Source organism: Siphateles boraxobius, unplaced genomic scaffold, assembly GCF_051911475.1.
Source record: "Siphateles boraxobius isolate OS27281-9 unplaced genomic scaffold, OSU_SipBor_1 119, whole genome shotgun sequence".
In the NCBI taxonomy this organism is placed as follows: Eukaryota; Metazoa; Chordata; class Actinopteri; order Cypriniformes; family Leuciscidae; genus Siphateles; species Siphateles boraxobius.
This window is the reverse complement of record NW_027508721.1, coordinates 1,837,404-1,862,178: the sequence shown is the minus strand read 5'-3', so window position 1 is coordinate 1,862,178 and position 24,775 is coordinate 1,837,404. Positions and strand designations below refer to the sequence as shown.

At 38.7% G+C, this 24,775-nt stretch overlaps 1 protein-coding gene across 11 annotated transcripts in view; it reads right to left on the bottom strand.

Annotated features, from left to right (window-relative positions):
* Window positions 1-24,775, bottom strand: part of prom1b (prominin 1 b) — a 45,505-nt gene that overhangs the window by 3,521 nt on the left and 17,209 nt on the right. For 2 of the 11 annotated variants that reach the window (XM_077203769.1, XM_077203793.1), the window contains exons 5-25: window positions 16,418-16,538; window positions 16,108-16,171; window positions 15,394-15,483; window positions 14,466-14,489; window positions 13,920-14,137; window positions 12,767-12,841; window positions 12,606-12,669; window positions 11,958-12,117; window positions 9,453-9,605; window positions 9,220-9,343; window positions 8,039-8,142; window positions 7,488-7,572; window positions 7,236-7,382; window positions 7,091-7,162; window positions 4,721-4,813; window positions 4,103-4,120; window positions 3,714-3,767; window positions 3,441-3,521; window positions 2,880-2,948; window positions 2,678-2,767; window positions 623-738 (exon numbers count right to left, since the gene is read on the bottom strand). In XM_077203769.1, coding sequence (XP_077059884.1) covers window positions 623-738; window positions 2,678-2,767; window positions 2,880-2,948; window positions 3,441-3,521; window positions 3,714-3,767; window positions 4,103-4,120; window positions 4,721-4,813; window positions 7,091-7,162; window positions 7,236-7,382; window positions 7,488-7,572; window positions 8,039-8,142; window positions 9,220-9,343; window positions 9,453-9,605; window positions 11,958-12,117; window positions 12,606-12,669; window positions 12,767-12,841; window positions 13,920-14,137; window positions 14,466-14,489; window positions 15,394-15,483; window positions 16,108-16,171; window positions 16,418-16,538 — 2,022 coding nt within the window. Of the gene's footprint in view, window positions 1-80; window positions 153-622; window positions 739-2,677; window positions 2,768-2,879; window positions 2,949-3,440; window positions 3,522-3,713; window positions 3,768-4,102; window positions 4,121-4,720; window positions 4,814-7,090; window positions 7,163-7,235; window positions 7,383-7,487; window positions 7,573-8,038; window positions 8,143-9,219; window positions 9,344-9,452; window positions 9,606-11,957; window positions 12,118-12,605; window positions 12,670-12,766; window positions 12,842-13,919; window positions 14,138-14,465; window positions 14,490-15,393; window positions 15,484-16,107; window positions 16,172-16,417; window positions 16,539-24,775 lie in introns of all 11 variants that reach the window. The other 9 variants (XM_077203778.1, XM_077203800.1, XM_077203786.1 and 6 more) reach the window with 7 other exon arrangements.

The following is a 24,775-nucleotide window of genomic DNA, read 5'->3' as shown; positions in this document are numbered from 1 at the left end:
CACAATTGATTACTATAGACATTTAGCTATGACTGATGATTTCAACATGCATAGAGATGAAGAGGTGGAATAAACTCTACCTGCTCATCACTGGGTTGTTTATGCCATATAAAGGTTCACTATGATAACCACTGACAACAACATCCACACTACTGTAAAACAGTGAATGTAAAAGTAAACTTTTAATCAACTGCTTGTAAAATTAACATGAGATGAATGAATGAAAGTTAAGTTCACTGAGTGAAAAAATATATAAAGATAGTATTGAAGGTTTCAAAGGTGCAATGATAAGATGAAAAGTAAAAAAAAATTGAAAAGTTGAGATAGATGAAAAGATGAGAAAATAGAAAGAAGATGTGTTTGGTTATCAGAACGTGAACAAAAGGAGAATATGTTAAAGACTGAAGAGTGGAAGTTGAGGAAGAGACATATGATGACTTTAAAAGAAGGAAACAAGGTTGTTTCAAACACCTGTGGAGTGAAAGTCATTCTTGAATCTTGGTAAAAGATTTTCAGTTTAGTTGCAGTTTCTTTTAGAAAAAGCTTGATCTGTTTTATAAGGCCATATTTCACTTCACATATGACAGGTAGATTAACCTAAATTCAGCAATTAGAAACTCACTCATCATAGACGTCCTCAGTGTCCATCCTGCGGTAGAATTTGGCAAGTTTTACCGATATGATAATGCTGGGAATGAGTAACATACAGCATCCTCCCAGACCAAACCAGAATGTGTTCTAAAACACACAAATGCAAGAGAACACATTAGCATAAATGTCCATAAACAGCTAATATAAATGCTTTGTTAAACACATATATAAAATTGTCCTCATAGGTTTTAATTTAAAATATGAAAAAGGAATATGTGACCGTACATACACTACTATTCAAAAGTCTGAGGTCAGTAAGATTTTTTTAAAGAAATATTCGTCAAGAATGCATTAAATTGATCAGAAGTGACAGTAAAGACATTACAAAAGATTTCTATTTTAAATTAATGCTGTTCTTTTGAACTTTCTATTCATCAAAAATATTGATCACCAAATAAGCATATTAGGATGAAAATTCAGCTTTGTCATCACACAAATAAGTTACATTTTAAAATGTATTAAATTAGAAAACAGTCATTTTAAATTGTAAAAATATTTCACAATATTACTGTTTTTACTGTATGCTTAATCAAATAAAGAAGCCTTGGTGAGAATAAGGAACTTCTTTCAAAAATATTAAAATGACTGTTTAATCAGTGCTTTTTCTATCCTCATCTAATGCTCATCTTGTTGTCGAGGTGTGATAAATCTCTCTGTTAAATGGATTGACCCAGTCTGCAGGGATATTCTGAGTATAGTAGTAAACAACAATAACATTGTACAACATAAATGCCAACACCTTACCATAAGGTCACATTCATTAAAGTTAATTAATGCATACATATCTAATGACACACCTAATGACTAGCTGAAACGTTCTAAGATTGAGCTGAACAGACTTTCAGACTGTTTCCATCGACTGGAGCAGATTTTAAACACAGACTGTGAACACTGACTGAACGCAACTGTCTCTGACTCTGCACGTTTGGGCATGATCAGTCGTAAGTATCACATTACATTCATAATCGGCCTTACAGTAGTTAAGTGTGTCCCCGCTTAAATATATACTGTAACAAATTCATTGCTCATTGTTATCTTTGTTAATGTTGGTTAAAAAATAACCAACATTAAATTAACATTAACAATGAAATTAACATTGACTAAGATTAATAAGTGCTTTAGAAGTATTTTTAGTTCATGTTTAACTAATGTAGTTAACTAATGCTAACAAATGGAACCTTATTTTAAAGTGTTACCACATAAATGTCAATACTGTACATATTTCAAGGCCAATTCACACCGCACAGGCAAACGGCAACAAACACCAACAAACAAGTTGTCCGTTGGATTTAGAATTTTACGAAAAATAACTGTCGTGTTCACACTGCCCCAACAGTCACCGACAAACGCTGATTGAACATTCAGTCGGGTGAAAATAAACCCCGACCAACGGCAACAGACGGTGACAGGGGTAACACACTGATCCGACAAAATACAACAAACCTGTTTGTTGCCGTTTGTCTGTGTGGTGTGAATTGGCCTTTAAAATATTGACATCACAGACAGTGTCTGTCAAGCTCCATACGTGACATAAAGCACCATAGAAGCAGTCCATATGATTAATATGACTTATTCCAAGTATTTAAACTCCCTGTCTAACATCTCCTTGTGTTTTTGATTTTTTTTAAAAGAAAGTCATAAGGGTTTGGAGCAAATTGAGAGAGAGTAACTGGCAATTACTATCCCTTTAATTTAACAGCAGAAATCAGAGGCTGGGAAGTCCCCGATTACACGGCTCTGTGAATGTGAGTGGATGTTTGCCTTTGGATTGTATATTTCTGTAAGTTCATAGATGTTTTTACACACACACACACACACACCAGCATACACACTGCAATAACATCTCCCTTCCGCTGCATCTGGGGGCTCAGAGTGTGAACAGCGACAATCTTGTTCTGCTCTGTGTGTGTGTGTTGGGGGACATTGATGCATGTGCTGCACATATTCACGGGTATATCCATTATTTCTCATGAAGTGTGGGTTCTTGCATGTGCTATATGTTTTAAAACGGTTTTGTATATCTTACCACTGAGTCAACAATGAAGCTGCAGGCTACGATCTCTAGCGAGTCCACAATGTTGCTGATGGGCTTGCACTGGGCAACCTCCATTGCCAGCTGCACATACAGAGACACACATTAGTACATAACTGATTTAGTTGCAGTGTAACATGATAAAGTGCTGCTCTTAAGGAAAATGCTGGACTTTGTCTTATCTTAGCATACTCACTGAGTGCTTGACCCACGCCGTATATTGTGAAAAGTATCCCACAATGTTCTTAATGAATTTTTCAGTCTCCTGTGACATTTTTTAACAATAAAAAAATGGTTAAAAAAATATATACATACTGTAACAGAGCATTTGTATATAAAATATATACTTTTTTCTTCATTAGTATTTTGTCCAGTAAATGCCTTTAAAACAAGATAAATGTACTTGTTTTTAGAGAATATATCTACAATTAATATAATTTTTCCCCCACATTACACCATTTGTTACAATGTTTTGTGTTTTAAGCTTACATCTAATAAAATAATTAATGTGGTTTATTGTTAAAACAAGAAAAATAACCCAATTCAAGATATGGTCTCTAAAAACAAGTCTCAATATCTTATACAATTGGCTTCTCAAGTAAATGTATCTTGTTTTAATGATGATTAGATGTGTATGTATTCATTTATTTTTACTGGAAAACATGTAATAATTAAGATATATGCAGTATGTATCTATGAATAAAAATGTACAATTAGTAAATTAATAAATTGTAAAAAATGAAACACGTATTTGTACCTGTTTGACCACGTGAGAGACATTGTTGGAGATGAGATACTCTGCTGCCTCGATGGCATTCAGGACATTTGTCACTTTAATCTAGAGGGAAAAAAAGTGAGAAATATTACATAATTCTTCACATAATAATTATACATAGTCCCTAAAATCTATTCGGACACATTATCCACTCCTAACCATGTATAAATGTCATTTCATTATCTATATTAAAATCAGGAGGCATTTATTTTATAGAAAGATGTACATATAATTGTTTGTATTTAATGGACTTACAGGTAGTTCTCTGGATGTTTTCTGAAGCAGTTTGATGCTTTGACTTAGAGTGCCCTACAAGAAAAAAACACATACATTCTACTTAAGTAAATATATAACCCCTCCATGAGTCACTGTTTTTTCCTATGATTCTTATTCTATTCAATATTTTTTAGTAAGTCATGCTCCAGCGTGTTCTTTTGAATTCAATTCTTTAGTCATTGGAATACAAGAAATCACACAGTACAAACACAATGTTTTAAAAAAAGACACCTAAACAGACTAGCAAACACAAACATTTACAAAACACTTCTGAACTACTAAAGTTTTTCACATTACTGAAACACATTTTTTACAAAGTACATCTATTTTTGTTTAGTCACGTCACATGAGACCAGCTGTTGGCTTACCCTTGCTTTTACAAATTTCTTTGGTTCCATTTGAAAAAATAGAATAAAGAATAAAACTTAGAATAAAACTTTCTGTGTCCTCATAAACCAAATGGCTTCAAACATTTTTTATTCTAATTTAAAAAATGACAAACGTTTTCTGTGATGTTGTTTTATTGTTAATGTTTTATTCTGTGCTTATGTTTCCCGTAAACCATACCAGTTTGTGTGTTTGTTTGTATATATTTACTTATCAATATTTTGAGGACAAATTTGCAATCATAAGTGAGCTAAATCTGATAAAACCTCCTTTTGAGAATATCCTCATATGTAAAAAGGTATAAAATAATAATAATAAAAAAAATTATTGTAAAAATGCTCTGTTAGTGTTAGTGTCGGTTATAGAATTTTAATATTAATATTAATTTTAATTTAATATTAATATTAACTAGCTGTAAAATAAAAACAGTAAAAGTGTAAGTAAATAGTTTGTGGTGTGTGTGTGTGTGTGTGTGTGTGTGTGTGTGTGTGTGTGTGTGTGTGTGTGTGTGTGTGTGTGTGTGTGTGTGTGTGTGTGTGTGTGTGTGTGTGTGTGTGTGTGTGTGTGTGTGTGTTTGTGTGTTTGTGTGTGTGTGTTACCATAGCCTGCTCCATTGGCACCACTTGATCTTTGTGGATCTGTCTGATACTACTGGCATGACCCTTGAGCGCATTCTCAAGAGCCCCACGTCGCTAAGAAAGAAAGTGGGAGAGAGATACATTGAAAATGAATAGAATTGTCCCACCCCAAAACACTTTAAAAAACAACAACAAAAAAAAACCCTTTCACTAGTTTATAATAAACATTTTCACCACATCTTTAACATCATTTTGTGTTGTAAATGAACTGTTTGGAATAAAATGTAAAACACAATAAACTTACTAAGGCTAATTTCAGAACTAGAAATTTATTGATACGAAATTGAATTTAATAATACATTTAAATATTAAATTAAATTCTGATATTGTTAGTCAGGACTTGTAATTTGTGAAAATTGGTATAAATAATTATCATTCAATAAATATGGTTTATGCTTATTTCACTCTTTTATTGATTATTGTCACTGTGACACCTGTCTTGGACTTTGTTTTGCCTTGTTTTGCCTCTGTGTTTGTTCACCACGTGTTTCATTGTTTATCGGTTTCACCTGTTACCTGTATACATAAACCTAATCACAGACATCATCCCTCACTGTGTGCAGCTGTTGTCACTTAGACTCCTCATTTGTCAGTGCATACTGTATAGTCTCCCTAGTTTCAGTTCTCCCTTGTCGGTTCCAGTCTTCAATTTGGTACGTGTCTTGTTTGTAAATAAATTGTTTAATCCTGATCAGTCTTCCTGAACGCACCATTTCGTAAGCCTGTCTAAATTGGCCCAATGGAGGTTTTCCGATAGAACGCGTGAAGGTCTCTGCGTGTTACTGTCTTTCCGCGTGGCAAAGTAATTTGATTAAATGAAATACATTTTTTCATACGTATTATCTCGTTATTTCATCTGACTACATAAATGAAAAGGTTTTAATGATATCTGTGCATCATTAAATGTGAACGAATGTTTGACTATTCTTTACTGAAAATGTCAGTAAGAATAAAATCAAATGTTTACAATTATGTCAGGTAAATGCATTATTCCGAGGCCTATTATGCTTTTGTTCCGAGGCCCAGTGCGAGCACTGGACACTTATGTTCATCGGACTTCTCCGTGGAGAAAATCCAACCTATTGAGCAAATAGATAGTCAATTCTATTCTTCTTGCTTGTGAGTCCCCTGGCCAAACATTTGGTGGTCAGAGCTCATTCCACTAGGAGCATGGCTTCTAAGCTTTATTATCTGGAGTTCTCTCCAAGACATTTGTGATGCGGCGGGCAGGTCCTGACCGCTCACACTAATCAGATTTTATAGCCTGGACCTGGACGCTGTGCCAAGGTCTCAGGTGCTTAGTGCTTAGTGTAGTGATGACAACAGGCTGACACTCAGGCATTTGAAAGTTTGGCGATTTGGGTATTCTTGTTCCTAAAGTGTCATCGACGCATCGCGAGTTCCCTCGAAAGGGAACGTCTCAGGTTACGACTGTAACCATAGTTCCCTGAGAAAGGGAACAAGACGATGCGTCGCCCTGCCATACTTCATGCATCCCTGTGATCGACTTGCTTCTGCAATTTTCGAAGCTAATGCCGGTTGCACCGGATGCGCTCTTATCCTTTCCTGGTCATGACGCCACCCACCCATGACGTTCATTCCTTCCATTGGACTAGTTGACATAGATGCTTCAGACGCATTCTCGCTGGAAGCGTTCCCAAAGCGCCATCGACGCATTGTCTCATTCCCTTTCTCAGGGATCTATGGTTACAGTTGTAACCTGAGACGTTTCCTTTGTTCTCTCAGAGAGTTGCGCTCTCTTCCAGTTTTTCCAGTCTTACAACTCACCCAGCCAAATCATGACAATTATAGATTTAAAATTGTAATATTTTATGATGAATATTTATATTATAAGATTTAACGACTATGTCTGGGACAAAGGGTAAAATATAATTCTATGGTAAAATGTATAAACTTGCAATACGACAGGTATAGTTTGACTTATTTGTTAACTATAAACAATATCTATTAACGAATAAGCTCAATTCTCAGACTAACATTTTATGCCCAAGTGCTGTAAAAGGCCCTCAGTCATATTCCCATAAGCACACGCACACACTGCAGCTCCACACATCCTGTAGCTGTGTGTTTTCACCTCATGAATGCAGTGCCTTTGTCCCTCTACACTGGAGGGGACATTGCCATATAAAATTTCAAAATGTTCCAGAGACTGACCACTTAGAGTTAACTGACATGACTCACTTTGATATATACAGTAAATATTATCTGACCTACTGAAATGCTAATATCTTCAAATCTTCACATGTTATAAAATAAGACACTAGCTAGCATTTCAACCAGTTGAAAGTGATTCATTTGTATTTGACTCACCAGTTGGTCTGCTTGAGCTTCAAGTTCATTTGCGTAGGACAAAAGATCCACAACCGTCACTCCTTTATTCACCTGTCAATGAAATCATCCTTAAAGTGTGTTCTACCGTTGTGGCTGTAAGTGTCTATGAGAGTGTGAGAGTTACCTCAGTTAGATAAGCCTGATAGTCGATTTCTCCAATGCCTGTGTTGGCGAAGTCGATAAGGTTATCTTTGCCCTCCTGTTCCAGAAGAAGCATTCCCTGGAGATCCACATTCACACTATTAAATAGCTTGGCCATTTCCAAGCTATACTGTTAAGAAATCACAAACACGTGGTTAGAGTACTGATGTCATGCTCAGTATTTACAGTAGATATACACAAAGACATGTGAAATGCATTTGGTTTTTTCACACACCACTGTGGCATTGAGAAACTTGTTGAAGTTGAACTTGGTCTCCAGTTGTAGTGCTGAATATAAACCATTATTCTCATAACAATCTCTATGAGCAAGAGAAACAAAAAAGAAAAGTAAATCAACACAGTAAATCAATCTTCTCAAAGAGCAAACAGCCTCTATTGTCAAATAAATTATTTATTACAGAGATAGTTCACCCAAAGACTTGTTCCAAACTCATTTTCGAAACACAAATGAAGATATTTTTGAATAAAACCTGAGCGATTTTGATCCCTCATCATATAAAATGATTTTGTCTCTTTAAAAGACAAACTGCTCGATTTGTTTTTATGAACTTTTTAAAGGGTCAAAGACTTTCACTAGAGATAAAGAAATCTCTCAGGTTTCATTAAAAATATCTTTGAAAATATATATAATATATTTCAAAGATAAACGAAAGTCTTATAGGTTTGGAACGACACAAGGTTATTTATGACATCATCTTTAGTTTTGGGTGAGCTAAAGATTTAAAACTTCTCATTGATCTTTAGCATTGATCTTTGCTCACTTACCTGTACATACTGCCGATAGTAAGGTCGATGTTTGGATCTTGAAACAGCATGCCAGGAAGGACGTTCTTTTTGGCAGGATGGACCAAGTATGGTGTGTCAATAATCTGCACAGCAATAAAAAATCCAAATTATATTCAAAAGAGTAAATTTTCCATATGCTAATCAGTACATTTAAGATGATAATTCTATCTTCAGTTTCATTTTAGCTTTGTGTTGTTGCAAACTTGTATGATTTTCCTTATTCTGTAGAACACAAAAGAAGAACTTTTCATTTAATATTAAAGGCGTACAAACTGTCATGAGTAACAAAATTAGATATTTTGGCACCACTTTATTTTACAGTGTTGGTAACATTTTATTTTATGTCCCCATTACACAGCTTATGTAATTACTTACTATAGTAATAACAGTAAAGTATGCACAACTATAAGGAACTAACCCTTACCCTAATTATATAAGTACATTAATAAAAAATTGATTAATTGTTCATTAATATTACTCAGTACTTATTTGTATAATTACACTGTAACACGTGTAATAAAGTGTAACCATAGTTTCCTTGGTAAACCTGTTACTTGTACTTACTATAGTAAAATTGGTAAATGTACATGCAACTAAACCTAACCCTATATTAAGTACATGTCGTCAATAAATATTACTCAGTACTTAAATGTATACTGTACACTGTAATAAGGACACCTTAAAATAAAGGGATTTGTTTTTCGTAAAGATCTATTTTTGCCTTTTTTTATATATGTAGTATATAGTGAAGAGTGGACAGGAAGAGAAGTCAGAGAGAGAGTGGGACAGGATCGGAAAGAACCAGAAGCTGAGATCTGAACCGGTGCAAGTGTATTGCGTGTTGGAGACATTTGCCACAGGAAGGTTTTTCTACATCTACATTATAAGCTATTATCTATTATTAAACTGGAAATCAAATTGGGTCACACTTTTTATTTGGTGTCTTTTTACTACTATGTACTTACATTAAAAAACGTTAGGTACAATGTACTTATTGTGTTCATGTTTCTGCTATTGAGGTGAGATATGGGTAAGGTAAGGGACAATGTAAAAATGTATGTACATAATAAATGATCAATTTAAATGTTACTACATAGTAGTTAAAGACACTTAATATAAATTGTTCAATTTTTGTTAACCATAGAGTATTGTGCCAGTACCTTAAAAATCTGTCTGTTAGCCAGCGGCTCACACACAAGCTTCTCTATGTTTCCTCCAACAACAAATGTGGTGACTACAACTCCCATGAGCACCCAAGAGAAGATAAAGCTGAAGCCTACAGAACTGCTCAAAAACAGAACCAAAAAAGTGAAAAAGAGAAGTTAGTATCTAACTTTTAACTATAATAAAATATAATATTTGATATTATACATATGTTTCCATGGTAACTCACGCCATCAGCAGGTTTCCTCCAGTGTTGGACAGACATCCACGTGCGGTGGGTGTGGCATTTTTATCATAGCCACATGATCCACACAGCAAACCCAGGAAATTAAAGGCCAGAACCAGCACGACCATACAGCAGATCACTACACACCCTATCCATCTAGAGACACAAATACAGAGATAAAGAGATATTGAGTTAAAATGAGAGTGTAGACTGTGACTGCAAGATTTTTATTAAGTTTTAAAAAATAAATCAGGCCTTATACATAATACATTCAGCAATAATGCATTACAGTTTTTTTTGCAATTGACACATTTCTCAATACTTAGGTCACTTTTTCAAAACTCTTCACACAGTACTCCTAATCAAATTTCATCTTGGCACAGCAGTTTATTTCACATTCAAAATGCACTCAAACTACCACAACACTTCATTCATGTCTCAAATCACGTCATTCTCAGTTACGTACTTTTATATGTTACTGTCACGCATGGTTGCAAGCACACAGAAAATAAAGATATGGATCTAATCACTGGCAGTTGAAGATTTATTAACTATAAACACTAAACAAAATACTCAAGAAAATTTGACTAGAAAAACATTAACAGAACAACCAGTAGAGATGCGACGAGAAAAGAAAAATGAACTAAACATTTACATTTTTATTTGTTTATTTTTTTACAAATACAAGGAAACATTTCTCATTAATTTGGTCACTTTTTCAAAACTCTTCACACAGTGATCATAAAAGCAGTCTATGTGGGCTAAATTGTGGACCATTGCTTTGGCACGCATTCAATGATAACATCTTTTAAATTACATGAATACATTTCTCACTTAGACATGAACCGCCAAAACTCATACAGGCCAATTTGCACATGCTTACATACTCTTTTTAAACTGTTAAACTTAAGTTCAAAACCTAACATAATACAAAAGTGAATAAGACAGCAATTTGCTACATTTCTATAGTAATACGATATTGAAATATATTACGAATAAAAAAAGAAAAGAAATACTATCAAAACAATTAGATGTACCCAGGTGTTAATCTTTCAATTTCATTACCATCTATACAAAAGGGGAAAACTTAGGAATAATTTTATACTGTTATGTAAACATAGACTATTGAACATATACTGCAATGAATAATAAGCAGTAGAGAGTGTCATTCTTGTTTTCTAAAAAAATATATACAAAATAAATAACTGTATAATGCTGACTGTTGTTCGTGTTTTTTATGTCATTGTGACAAAGTGTGTTTATTGGGTGAAAAACTAACTAACTTTGTAAGTGTTATGTAAGAATGAATTGATTTGGGACATGTATGAAGTGTTTTGGTAGTTTTAGTGCATTTTGAATGTAAAATAAACTGCTGTGCGAAGTTCAAAGTTGGTTAAGAGAACAGTGTGAAGAGTTTTGAAAAAGTGACCTTAGTATTGAGAAATGTGTCATAGCGACTGTAAAAAAAAACCTGTAAATACACAGGTGAACTCACAGGTAATCCAAGTGAATAACTATGGCAACCGACTCAACCATGTACAAAACCCACCCAAATTTATAAATTGCAAATATTTTTTTATTTTAATATTATTTATTTTTACATTTTTGATTAAATAAATGCAGCCTGGGGGAGCATAAGACACTTAAAAAAAATCTTACAGACCTCAAACGAGTGGTAGTGTATAAATTCAATATTTTGAACTTCTAAATATGTCATTAACAACTAGTTCAGTTTGGTTCCGCACACACTATGTGCATTTAATGTAAATGCAGTTGTTTCTACTTGAATTTTTTCTATGAATTTTCTATGACTAAATTCGGTTGCATCATGTGGTTGTCACTCCCTATAACATCTCAGAAAAGATGTTACAATTGAATATATCTGTAATGTGTGTAGCATAGTTTTATATTAGTAATCTCTACAGAAGTAATAAAAAAAAAAAAAATTCATAACATATATATAGCGCTTTTCTCGGCACTCAAAGCGCTTTACATAGAAGGGGGAATCTCCTCAACCACCACCAATGTGCAGCATCCACCTGGATGATGCAACGGCAGCCATACTGTGCCAGAACGCCCACCACACACCAGCTTATTGATGGAGAGGAGACAGAGTTATGAAGCCAATCAGTATATGGGGATGATTAGGAGGCCATGATGGACAGAGGCCAATGGGCAAATTTGCCAGGATGCCGGGGTTACACCCCTAAACTTCCGAAAGACATCATGGATATTTTTGTGACCACAGAGAGTCAGGACCTCGGTTTAACGTCTCATCTGAAGGACGGTGCTCTTTGACAGTATAGTGCCCCCATCACTATACTGGGGCGTTAGGACCCACACAGACCACAGGGTGAGCACCCCCTGCTGGCCTCACTAACACCTCTTCCAGCAGCAACCTGGTTTTCTCAGGAGGTCTCCCATCCAGGTACTGACCAAGCTCAGCCCTGCTTAGCTTCAGTGGGCAACCAGTCTTGGGCTACAGGGTGATATGGCTGCTGAAAGTACCTGTAGAAGTCCAGCTGGTCGATCTGGGGGTAGTACGCCTCAATGTTCTTCTGGCTCTCCGTCAGGAACTTTGTGAAGTTCTCAAGTGCTGGTTCTACTGGGAACATCTTTGTGAAACCAATTATCTCTCCACATGACTTATCCAGCAGCCCTTTCACTTCTTTAACAGAGAGAGACAGAAAGATGAAGCGAATATGTGTTTGGGAATATGGAGATGTGATAAATATGAGAAACAAGGCAGAAACATATTTTTTCCCCAGTATTTCCATAAAATGACTAACATCTCTAGCACTAAAACATCTCTGTGTGGATTAATGTTGAAGGGACACAGTACTTGATGCACACTTACTGGGTAGAGCTTCATTTTTTAAAAGACAGACCCGTTTCCGAATGCATAGGAACAGATACGAGAACAAAATAAAATTTAGTTTTTTGGTGATTTCTTTAGTTTCAGAGAACAAATGAAGTTAACATGTTGAGTACAGAGAGATGCTCTGTTGAAAAACCTAATGAGTATTTGCTATATGAAGGCACCGCATTAAGGCATCATATGCAATACTCCCTATGTATAGGCAGCTAGTCAACAGACCAGGTTTTGGTACAAAGCTAGATAGATTAATACGCTAGAGAGAGAGAGAATGCCCTCACCTGACACAATTCCTTTCGTCTGTTCCCTGACCATCCTTGGTGTGTCGTTAAAGGAAGAGTAGCCCTGAAAGAGATAAACAAAAAGAAAAGGTGCTGAGAAAACTGTCACAATACATTACGGGGGATTTAGTGGGTGTATGATAGAGATAGACCCATCTGACCTTCTGTACAATATTGCTGAGGTCTGTTTCAAGCACAGCGTCCAGATTGGCCAAAGGCCCCTCAACCTCAGGCAACTGTTGGAAGTCACACAGGAGTCACAAATAAACAACACAGACCAACATTTTGTACGATGTTCCTAAAGACCCCATTTAGCTCCATACAAACATATAAAGCAGATTTTAGTACTTTAGAGAAATTTAATAATAACGTTTTATAAATTAATGAAAAACAAGATTGTTGTTTTTTTCGCCATAAATTTAAGTCCCGCTGATGATTTTTTTGCCGTAAATTTAAGTCCCATAAAAACTAAAAGGTTGCTACCGTATTTTTTAGGGTAAAATACTGACAAACCACAGCTGCCTTTATTTACCGTCTGTCTCTTCCAGGAAGATGGAACAAAAATACTGATGACTAATCCTGCACTACACAGATTTTTTTACAATCAAATACAATGCCCCTCCCATTAATACCACCTGTAAATGACTAGCATATAGCTAATCATGGATCGTGGCTGTGAATTTTACTGGCTTTTAAAAACAGCATGAACCATTTTTTCTTTCCTATTATTATGTATATCTGAGTAAAATGACTTCTTAAACTAAAAAAGAAACGAAAAAAAAGAAAAAAAAAGAATGGGACTTGACAAGAGCAAATTTTTTTTTAAAGAATATTGTATAACTAATTTATAATAAATACTGCAATATTCCATAAAATATTAGAATTGTCTATTTTGATTTCATGGTGAATGGATGAGCCCTCAATATGTCCTGTCTAAACTAAGCAAATTGATACACTGATACAGTCTTTACCAAGTCTCATGGGGAAAACATGAATATATATTAATTTTACAAATTACTATATGTAAAGTTCAGTTATAGAGTTAGAAGCCTCATCTGTACAGAACTAAATAAAACTCGCTTTTAGTGCCACTCAGAGGACATTTCACCTAAAGAGTCATTGATTTCCAACAAATGTTTTACTTTTTGTCGTCTGTGCACATAAACTGGGATGAAAGAACAGTATTTTAAGATAGAAAACGTAAAAGGTATGTATTTCATCTTTAACTATTATGCATAATGACTGACAGATTCCTATGCCAATGACACCCTGATACACATACATGTATATGTGGGCTGTGTGTGTGAGTGTTACCCCATTAAAGTTTGCGCTGAGAGCGAGCTGGCTGAGTGTTCCACGGATGGTGCTGCAGGTGTGTGTTACGTCTCCATTAGAGCAGGCCTGGTCGTTTAGTGTGTTTGAGAGAGATGCACGTTCAGATTGAAGAGAGTTCTGGAGTCTGCCAGTCCCTTCCTGTAGGGTCTCCAGTGATGTGGTCACACTCTCTAATGACTCTTTGGCCTCCCGCATGGCTGTACACACACACACCTTCATTATAACACGCTCACATGAAGAAAAATAAATACATGAACCATTCGGAGGGATTACACTATTGCAAAAACACAACTGATCACAGAACAACCAAAACACTTATAAATTTGTCTCTATTCAGATTTTTCTGCAGCTAAAGTATTTAGGTTCTCATTTCATAAATTTGATGAAACGAAAGATATTGCACTATTACATAACGATACACAAGACTGCTTATATCAAAAATACTTAAAACAACAACAGAACAAACAACAACAACAACCACAATCTCTGTTCACAAAACATGTGGGTGAAACCTCTGACTTTTACCTTTAATAGCACCTTCCACTTTAACTTTTATCCAAAATCACAAGCAACAGAAACAGAAAGGAACAAATTAATAAGAATAGTATCAGTGTGAGTGTGTTTTGTGGTGTTCCTGTAGCTTAAACAGTAGAGCAAGGTACTAGCAATATCAAAACTGAACATTTTTGGCTCAGTTTTGGCCTGACATTTCTGTTTGTCATTTGCTGTCCTCTAGACCAGGTGACTCTTGCAAAAGAGATTTTAATCCTGAATCTCAAGTCTTGGTCAGCTTGTTTAAATACACAGAACTTCTACAATGTGCACATGTGTGAGCAGGAAAGAAACAGGTGTGTAGTTCAGTTTGATTTTCTTTTTATCAGACTAAATTATAAAACTCCATGGAAGAGTACGCACTAATTACGCTCAGTTACAATTTATAACTACAAATCAAATATTGTAAGTAATTAATTATTTAAAATTAATATATGGGAAATATAAAATATATGGAAATACATTTCTGCCTTACCTTTGAATTAAGTTAGACTTTTTTTCTAGTAATTCTGACCTTATATCTGACGACTGAGGTTTTACTTGAAAACCCGCAATTTACTTTACTTAATTACGACTTAAAATCTTGACCTTATATCTCACAATATGACAATCTTACAATTATTCTTTTTTTATTCAGCCTTGAATTGGAAATTCTTGTAATTGATCTTGAATTCACAAGGGAAGAGAATAAAAGAGAATGTGAATTGCGCCTGTCATTTATTTGCACACACTACTTTCCGACAGACACTTCAATGTATTTAACACTTACAGTGGTTAAACTGGATAGTGAATGGTTAGTGAATAAGACTCATGGTTTTGCATTGAAATGCCACATTAAAATGTCAGTCCAGTTTAGTGAATTCAGCCCCTCTGTGTATGTACTGTATGTTTGTTTTTGCACCTGCTGTCATGCGAAGAGCGTTGTCTAAAGCAGGTACTACTTCTCTCTCCAGCTGATTATGAATCTGTCCACCCAGCAGAGTCCCAATATCTGATAAACCACATTGATAATACATTTAAAAATTATTGAACGCAGCTCCAGCATATAAGGTACACCACAGTTAAAAAGTTTGGGGTCAGTAAGATTAAAAAGAAATGAACAGTTTTATTCAGCAAGGGCACATTAAATTGATCAAAAGGGACATTAACAATGTTGCAAAAGATTTCTATTTCAAATAAATTCTCTTTTTGAATTAATTTTCAATTAATCAAAGAATCCTGAAAAAAATGTATGTACTGTATCATGGTTTACACAAAAATATTAAGCAGCACAACTGCCAACACTGATATTAATAATAAGAAATGTGTCTTGAACACCAAATCAGCATTTTAGAAGGATTTCTGAAGGATCATAACTAGAGTAATGGCTGCTTCACAGGAGGAAATTACATTTGAAATATATTAAAATAGAGAACAGTTATTTTGAATTGTAATAAAATGTCACAATATTACTCTTTATTGTATTGTTGATAAAATAAATGCAGCCTGGGTGAGCATTAGAGACTTCTTTGAAAATTTAAAAAAAAAAATTCTTACCAACTCCAACTCCAAAATTTTGATCGTTAGTGTATGTTCACATTGAGACACAACAGAGGAAGAAAGAGAGAATACTTACTGTCTAAGTCTGATAATACTCTGTTCTTGGCTGTTGTGTACTGTGCAGCCAGGTAATCTATTTGCTACAAAAGAAAAAAGGGAAAAAAATTATGATAAACAGACTTAGCCTTGGTGTTTGAAAATATGTCTGTGTTTGTCTCTGTGCTTCTGATCAGGCCCAGTGGCCCATATAGAATCTGCACCAACAGAATCAGCAGATTTCTATTTTTAGCTTATCTGATTAGCTTTCCACCAAACAATAACAGTGTAATACTCAGCTTTGTTCACAAATTTGACCACTTTGACCATTCCACCAGTTAATGGCTTACCACTGGTGTGTAGTTGGCAAAAGATTTCAGGTCTCTTATGTTAGTGCTGACGAGACGTCTGGTGCTCTTGATCTGAGATGTGATGTTCTGGTTTGCTGCATAAGTGATCGTCACTCCCACTCTGTAAACAAAGCAACACATTTGGAAAATAATGTGCTTACGGGTATTGTTATGACACACGTTATGTTGGTGAAACATATGACAAACTGCAGATTAGTAAAATTAAATTAGTAAATTAGAAATAAAATAGTAAAGGTGACCGTCTGGTCAAATGTATGATGGGGGGGGGGGGGGGGGGGTTTGTGTATATTTTATTTATACAAAAATTATTATTTTTTTTTTAACAAATATTTATAATTCAAATATCCCCCATGCTCTATATATTGCTATCTGTGACATGCAGTAATATCCGACGTCCTCAGTGTGGTGCTGTTGTATTGCTAAGAACAGCCAAACTGGTGTGTGTTTACCAAAAGCATCATTAGCCAACTACAGTTGCAAGTTCCGTTACAAAATACTTGTATTGATAACAACATGAACTTGCAACCATAGCTTTCTTTTGGGAAATGCACCCTTGTTTAAGTAATGTGATTCAAGGGGTTTAAGTGACTTACAGGGGTTACACTACAGCTATTTTCCAATCAACATTACGTTTGAAAAGATCCTACAAATCTGATGACTTCTTAACCCCCACGACCCTAATTGAAAGCAAAGTAATGGTTGCACACTTCCAAATCTCAGCAGCGATTTATTTGACTACTGTATCGTGACTACTGAGATATCAGATACTCATTTTACATATGACATTTTGTATACTTAGTAGCTAAAAGGTATTTGAAAACAGGGTCAGTCAAGACACATTTACAGGTCAGGTGATTGTTAAAAAAAAGAAAGAAAAAACATCCTGGAACAAAGATGCCAGATTTCTGTACACAGTGTCCTACACTAGCCAAACAACAGCATTGCTCTGAATAGGAATGCTAACAGACAGTCTGATCCAGGTATTTTAGAACTCCTAACAGTACAGTAGAGACAGTAGAGCAAGTATCTCACTCAAAATAAAAAATATTATATACAAATAATTTAAATATGTTTTATTAAATATTAGTTTAAATGTTTACAAATATAATAAAATAATTTATAAAATTATAAAATCAGGTTCAGATTTTTTAAATTCAGAATATTGCATTAAATTTATTAAAAGTGATTGTAAAGATTCACTTTTCAAATAAATGCGGTTCATCAAAGAATCCTGAAAAAAATGTATCATGGTTTCCATACAAAATTAAATGGTACTGTTTCAACATTGATGAAAAGAAGAAATGTTTCTTGAGCAGCAAATCATCATATTAAAATTATTTCTGAAGGATCATGTGACACTGAAGCTATATTATAATATATCAGTTATATTATAATAGAAAAATCTTTTAAAGTGTAATTATATTTTACAATATTACTGTTTTACTGTATTTTTTATAGAATAAACAGCCTTGGTAAGCATAAAAGACTTCTTTCAAAAACAAACAAAGACAAAAATACCAACCCCAAACCTTTGGATGGTAATAAAAAGTTTTATGAATAAATAAATAACATTGTTAAAATACATTGTTTAAATATATATAAAATACATTTTTTTAAATGCACATGCATACATTCACTGGTGCTCATACATAGCCACAAACTAAAGATAACACTTTACTAATTGAGTGGTGCAGAATATATACATATTAAACTGTGGCATCTGATTACAGATTATTGCCAGACAAACCTTCTTCCCTGTTCCCCTAATCTCTCGTTTCCTCTTTCACTGTCTCTCTCAGTAAAAAAAAAAGATTTAATAAAGGAGAAATGTGATTCAACAAAGGAAGCCATAGAGAGAGAAAAAGAAAAGAGTGAAGAAAGAAACAGAACAGATTTGCACAGTCATGATCTCTGCTCCCAGGCCTTGTCTAGCACAATTACTGCAAACCTCTCAGTAAGTCATTGAAAGTCCATCAAGACACACACACACCCTCACAGTACAGTCTATGCCTTACAAACGCCCATTGTGACCCATGCAACTGCTGTCAGCACTGTCACAGAAAAAAGAAAAGAAATAAGAGGCAAAAAGAAAGAGGGGGATGGGGTACAGAAATAAAGAGGGGACTTTCTCTCCGGACAGACTCAGGACTATCAATGTCACATGTGTGAATGTGTCTGTGTGTGTGTGTGTCATTCTATCTAGACCACTTCGTGTGTTTACTACACTCTCTAGACATGGTGCAAATCAACTGGTAAAATAAATCTCTAAATTGACAATTTTCCCAATTTTCTGTAATTTCCTAAAATTTCAGTGTCAGTTTAACAATCATTAAGGATCCAAATCGGACAGAAAAAAAATACATTAGAAAACACTAACTATCCTTGACTAAATTAGTGAGGAGTAGAGATGCGCGGATGGGCTATTATTTCATCCACAAACCGCATCACAAAACTCATCATCTTTCCGCCATCCATCCGCACCAACGTTTTTGACATGGTTTTTGACCAATTTTCAAAACCGCAACCGCCTGCCATCCGCTGATTGGGCGATACAAGGCGCTGCTGATGACAGCCGCGAGACTAGAAAGTGTACTCGGTTACCAACGTAACCTCGGTTCTCTCTAGAAGAGGGAACGAGTACTGCGTAATATCTTACGCTAGGGGAAAACCTCTTTTCCACAAGATATTGAAGCCAAAAATTATCCTTAATTTTGAATTAATGTAAAACGCGTTGCAGCAGCAATGCAGACATAGGCGATACAGCTTGCGTGCCTATTGGCTGCCCTGCGGCAACTGCAGCAGCCTATCGAGAGAGGCCCCATGTGACGTCAGATCCAATGGGGGTGCTTTGTGCCCACTGCGTCACGTCCTGCCGAAACGGGCGTGGTCTGGGCCTATAAATATAGCTCGATGACTGATACAATCTGGTTTTCATCGCTGATGCGAACCAGCATGTTGCTGGCACGGCAAAGATACGCAGTACTCATTCCCTCTTCTAGAGAGAACCGAGGTTACATTAGTAATCGAGTACGTTCTCTTACGAGAGGTTCTCTCATACTGCGTAATATCTTACGCTAGGGGAACACTATGTAATAGGCCGTGCGTGCTGGGATCCACACCAAAGTCACAAGGGCAGGTGCCAGGGGCACATATAGTGCCTAATCACCATGGACTCACAGAGAGTCTGAGAAGAGAGGCTAGAAGCGTCATTCTCCACAAGTAGCATCTTCAAGGAGCTAATTATATCAACAGTGTTCCACACAGTCAGGGGGAAATTTATTCTCCCTGAACTGAGTAACAGTATGGGTCTTATTAAATGCCCCTGGGGTAATTTTATCGATCAGCGAGCGATGCTCAAGCGGTTTCAGTATTCTGAGCCGAAGGAACGGGGCAGACAGTACAGATTTTTAGACCGACAAAAGTTTAGCCTGTAAGGCGGGAACCTCTAGGTTATAAAACCTTATAAATGTAGACGGCGAGGCCCAGCCAGCCGCCATAAATATATCCTGCAAGGTAATCCTGCTAGACCACGCCTACGACGAGGCCATGCCTCTTGTGGAGTGCGCTCTGACACCCAAAGGACACTGCAGGCCCTTGGAAGTGTAAGCCAACGCTATGGCATCAGCTATCCACCTGGATAGGCTCTGTTTCGAAGCGGCCAGCCCTTTAGCACATCCGCTGAATGAAACGAAAAGCTGCTCAGTCTGTCTGAAAACAGACGAGCGGGACACGTAAGCTCAGGGCAAAGGAAGCCCACATCCTCTTCCTAGTTGTACACCGGCAGGGCAGACAGGGAGATAACCTGAGCCCTGAATGGTGTGTTGAGGGACTTCGAGTCCCTTGGGTTCAAGTATGACTTTCGAGTCATTTGGCCCAAACTCCATACACGTTGCGCTTACTGAGAGCACTTATAAATCCCCTACGCGCTTCACTGAAGCGAGAGCCACCAGAAACGCTGTCTTGAACGACAAATGTTTCATATCTGACAGATGGATTGGCTCGAACGGGGCACCTTTCATGGCTTCCAACACCGTAAAAAGGTCCCACATGGGGACTGAAGGGGGTCTGGGAGGGTTTAGCCTCTTAGCTCCTTAAAGGAAGCGGATGACCAGATCATCCTTCCCCAGTGACAGGCCAGTAGCTGGTTTAGTAAACGCTGCTATGGCCGCCACATAAACCTTGAGTGTGGAAGGGGTTCTGCCCTTATCCAGTAGCTCTTGAAGGAAGGAGAGTACTTCCGTAACTCCATAGTCTGGGGGTGAAAGGCCTTGGGGGTGAAAGGCTTCGCCCCAGCCAGAGAACACAGACCATTTTGAGGAGTAGAGTCGCCTAGTAGACGGTGCTCTAGCCTGCGTGATCGTGTTTAACACTTCCTCCGGGAGGTTAACGGCACTGAGCATCCGTTTTCCCTGATTCGGTCCAACACCTGAGGCAGGAGTGAGGCGGGGGGAAAAGCATAGAGCGGGCAGCGGGGCCGGACGGGGGCCAGCGCATCTCTGTTCTTGGAGAAAAACTTCGGACAATGAGCGTTTTCTTGGGATGCGAACAGGTCTACCTGCACTCTGTCGAATGTCTCCCACAGCAGCATGACCGTCTGCGGATGCAGAAACCATTCCCCTGCTGGAATATTGTTTCTGGACTGTCTGTCTGGTCCAAGATTGAGGTGACCAGGCACGTGTGCTGCTCTTAGTGAGAGCAGATTGTGCTGAGCACAGATCAGGAGGCGTTCCATCAGCCTGTGAAGGTTTCGGGACCTGATGCCACCCTGGCGATTTATATAGGCCACCACTGACATGTTGTCCGAATGGACCAAGAAATGGTGACCCTTTATCTGGGGACAAAAACGCTTTAGCGCGTTGTCCACCGCAATCATTTCCAGACAGTTTATGTGTAGGAGCTTCTCTCGTTCTGACCACTGGCCAAAGAGCGGTCTGCCCTCGAGCAGTGCTCCCCATCCCGAGGTGGAGGCGTCCGTGGACACCACCTTTACACTCGAGGGAGTTCCCAGGTTTACACCAGACTGATACCAGTCGGTTGCTTTTCCAAGTTTTCAGGGCTAGGACGTTTTTCTGATCGACCTTGAGGCGAAACAGACCAGAGGCCCACACCCGAGGCGGTACTCGCGCTTTTAGCCACAACTGCAGTGGACGCATGCAAAGCAGACCCAGCTGGAGTACTGAAGATGCTTAGGCCATGAGACCCAGCACTTTCTGAAACCTTTTGAGCGGGACTATAGTGCCGCAGCAGAAGGATTTCGCGGCGCGCTGAATGTTCAGTCTGCGCTCCGGCGACAGGCGCGCTGTCATAGACAGCGAGTCCAGCACTTTGCCCAGAAAAGATATTCTCTGACTGGGAGACAGCGAACCTTTCGCCCAATTGACTGTGAGACCTAGATTCTCGAAGTGTTCGAGTAATATGGTCCTGTGTTCTATGAGCTCTGAGTGTGATCGAGCTAGAATCAGCCAATCGTCCAAGTAGTTCAATACTCGCATGCCCCGAAGTTTCAGGGGCGCGAGAGCCGTGTCCATGCACAAAGTAAATGTATGGGGTGCCAGGGACAGGCCGAACGGCAGGATTGTGTATTGATATGCCTGGCCCTCGAAGGCGAATCTCAAGGATCGCCTTTGATGTGACGCTATTTGTATTTGAAAATACGCGTCTTTCAGATCTATTGACAGAAACCAGTCCCCTTGGCAAATCTGCGCGAGGATTTTCCTGGTCGTGAGCATTCTGAACTAGCGTTTCACAAGCACTTTGTTCAGCTGTCTCAGATCTAGAATGGGTCTGAGACCCCCGTCTTTTTTCGGTACCAGAAAGTATCTGCTGTATTGACCCCCTTCGCTCTGAGCTTGAGATAAAGGCTCTATGGCCCCTTTGCTCAATAGTTTCGCTATCTCAGCTCGAAGTAGATGAGCTACTTCGCTTTTACCATAGTTTTGACCCGCGCCGTGTAATGCCAGGGGCGTCAAGCGAACTGCAGCAAATAGCCTCTCTCTATAGTAATCAGCACCGATTCTGACACCCCGGGGAGTTTTGCCCACACATTTGCATGAATGAATCGCATAAAAAGAAATCTGGGCTCTGGCCGCAACTGAGTGGTGTGCTGTAAAGTGAACACTGTGCTTGAAGCATCTGAGGCGGGGAGCGCTTAGATCACAGCGGGTGATTTTGCCGCGCTCAATTTCTCTATGGCAGTTTGCGAAGAGGAAATGAGCGGGGTGAAACCCGTGGGTTTTAACATGTCTGTGAGTGAATAGGGCGCGTGACAGCGGACACATTTACTACACTCAAAACACCGTCTGCCTGAGCTGACTGAATGTGTGTTGGTTTTGTTTTTACAGAAACCGCAGGACATGCATAGTGTAGTGTTTGTGAGCACTGGGTTGTGGGCACATTCACTACATGTAATGCACAATCGACATGAGTCGATTTTATTTGTGCGAGCCCTGTACTTTAGTGGGCTGTGTTTGTGTGTAGGAATGAACACTGGGTCGTGGGCATTTTCATTACACTCGCAACACCATCGGCCGTGGCCGGAGTACAGAAAATACACTATTCATGTGATTTGTCTGGGTCGCCGTGAAAACGGCTTTTGTGTGCAGGCAAGGGGGCCGTGGCACCGGCTTGTTTACTCTAGAATACACTGGAACAGTCGCATTTTCTGGAACTGAACGAGCGAAAATTTATCGGTGCATTTTTTTATTACACTCATAACACCATCGGCCGTGGCCGGGATACCAGAAATTATATTCTTCATGTGATTTATCTGGGTTGCCTCAAAGACGGCTTTTGCGTGCAGGCAAGGCGTGGTACCGGCTTGTTTACTGCAGAATACACTGGAACAGTCGCATTTTCTGGAACTGAACGAGCGAACATTTTCGGTGCGAGTCTGGCCGCGGCGAGACTTAAACACCGTTGCTTACCTAGGAGGGCTAGGAAGACTTTGAGGCCTCGGGCAATCTTCGGCCGGGGCCCACGCGGAGGGGGACGGCGTCCGGGAGAGCGAGAGCGCGCGAGAGTGGGCTGTGCAGGTGCCTACATCTGTGAGATCAGATGTGTCAGCTCGGATTCGATGCTGGCCCGTTTCCCTGACGACTCGCGGGCAGAGGTCCACAGAGCTCGCCCAATCCTCACTGTCCGACGCCAGGATAGAGCAGCTAGTCTCCTCCACAGATGCAGCTATCTCGTCGTCACCAATGGCGATAGCGTTGGCGGCCGCTGTCTGTCGGTTAGCGACTCGAGTGAAGCTGGCGAAGCTGGCTGGCAAACTGGCGAGCTTTCGCATGCTGGAGAAGGCTCGGGGACCCGTTGAGTACGGCGCTTTATCTGGCGCGGCACTATAGCGGGTGGAATTGCAGACTCTGAGAAAAAATGCCAGGCGAGTCCTCAGAGTCGCCATGGCAACAGCTCGCAATGATGCCAGCCGCCGTCAGCAAGCGTGAGAGCTGCATGATCCTCACCCAGACAGGAAACACAGATGACCTGGCGGTCCCCGTCACTGAGTGCAACTCGGCACGAGCCACAGGGATGAGGCATCTTTAAAAAGTCGCTTGCTCTTTTAGATAAGAGAGAGAGAGTGTGAGTCGCGGCGGCGAACACACACTCGGCAGAGTAAAAGGATATATATACGCCGGAAAGCGTAGCAGGTACGGTGACTGAAGGCGGCGAGATGAAGGCCAGCGGCTTCAGATGCAAAGGCTCGTCCCGCAGAAGGCTTATTCTCAGACGGCGCGGCTTCTCACTCTGGATCCAACGATGCGTGAGCTTCGTTGAAGAGATGAAAATCAGATTGTATCAGCCACCAAGCTATATTTATAGGCCCAGACAACGCCCGTTTCGGCGGGACGTGACGCAGTGGATCTGACGTTACATGGGGCCTCTCTCGATAGGCTGCTGCAGTTGCCGCAGGGCAGCCAATAGGCACGCAAGCCTTCTCGCCTATGTCTGCATTGCTGCTGCAACGCATTTTACATTAATACAAAATTAAGGATAATTTTTGGCTTCAGTATCTTGTGGAAAAGAGGTTTTCCCCTAGCGTAAGATATTACGCAGTACGAGAGAACCTCTCGCAAGAGAACTCTCAGAATATCAGCAGTGAACTCAGTATCCGATCGGCGCGCAGGGACAAATAGCCTAAATTAAACGCACTTCGGCAAACCTGACCTTATCTGATAGTATACTGTACAATATTTTCATTGTAGCCTAATAGAAAACGCATTTTGGTACATAATTTCAACATGCTGCTATTGTACCCGTCTTGTGGCTGTCATGAACATAAACTGCTTCGCTTGTTTTGCAAATTACATAGCCTGCACTTGTGTCATCCTGATTTACCAC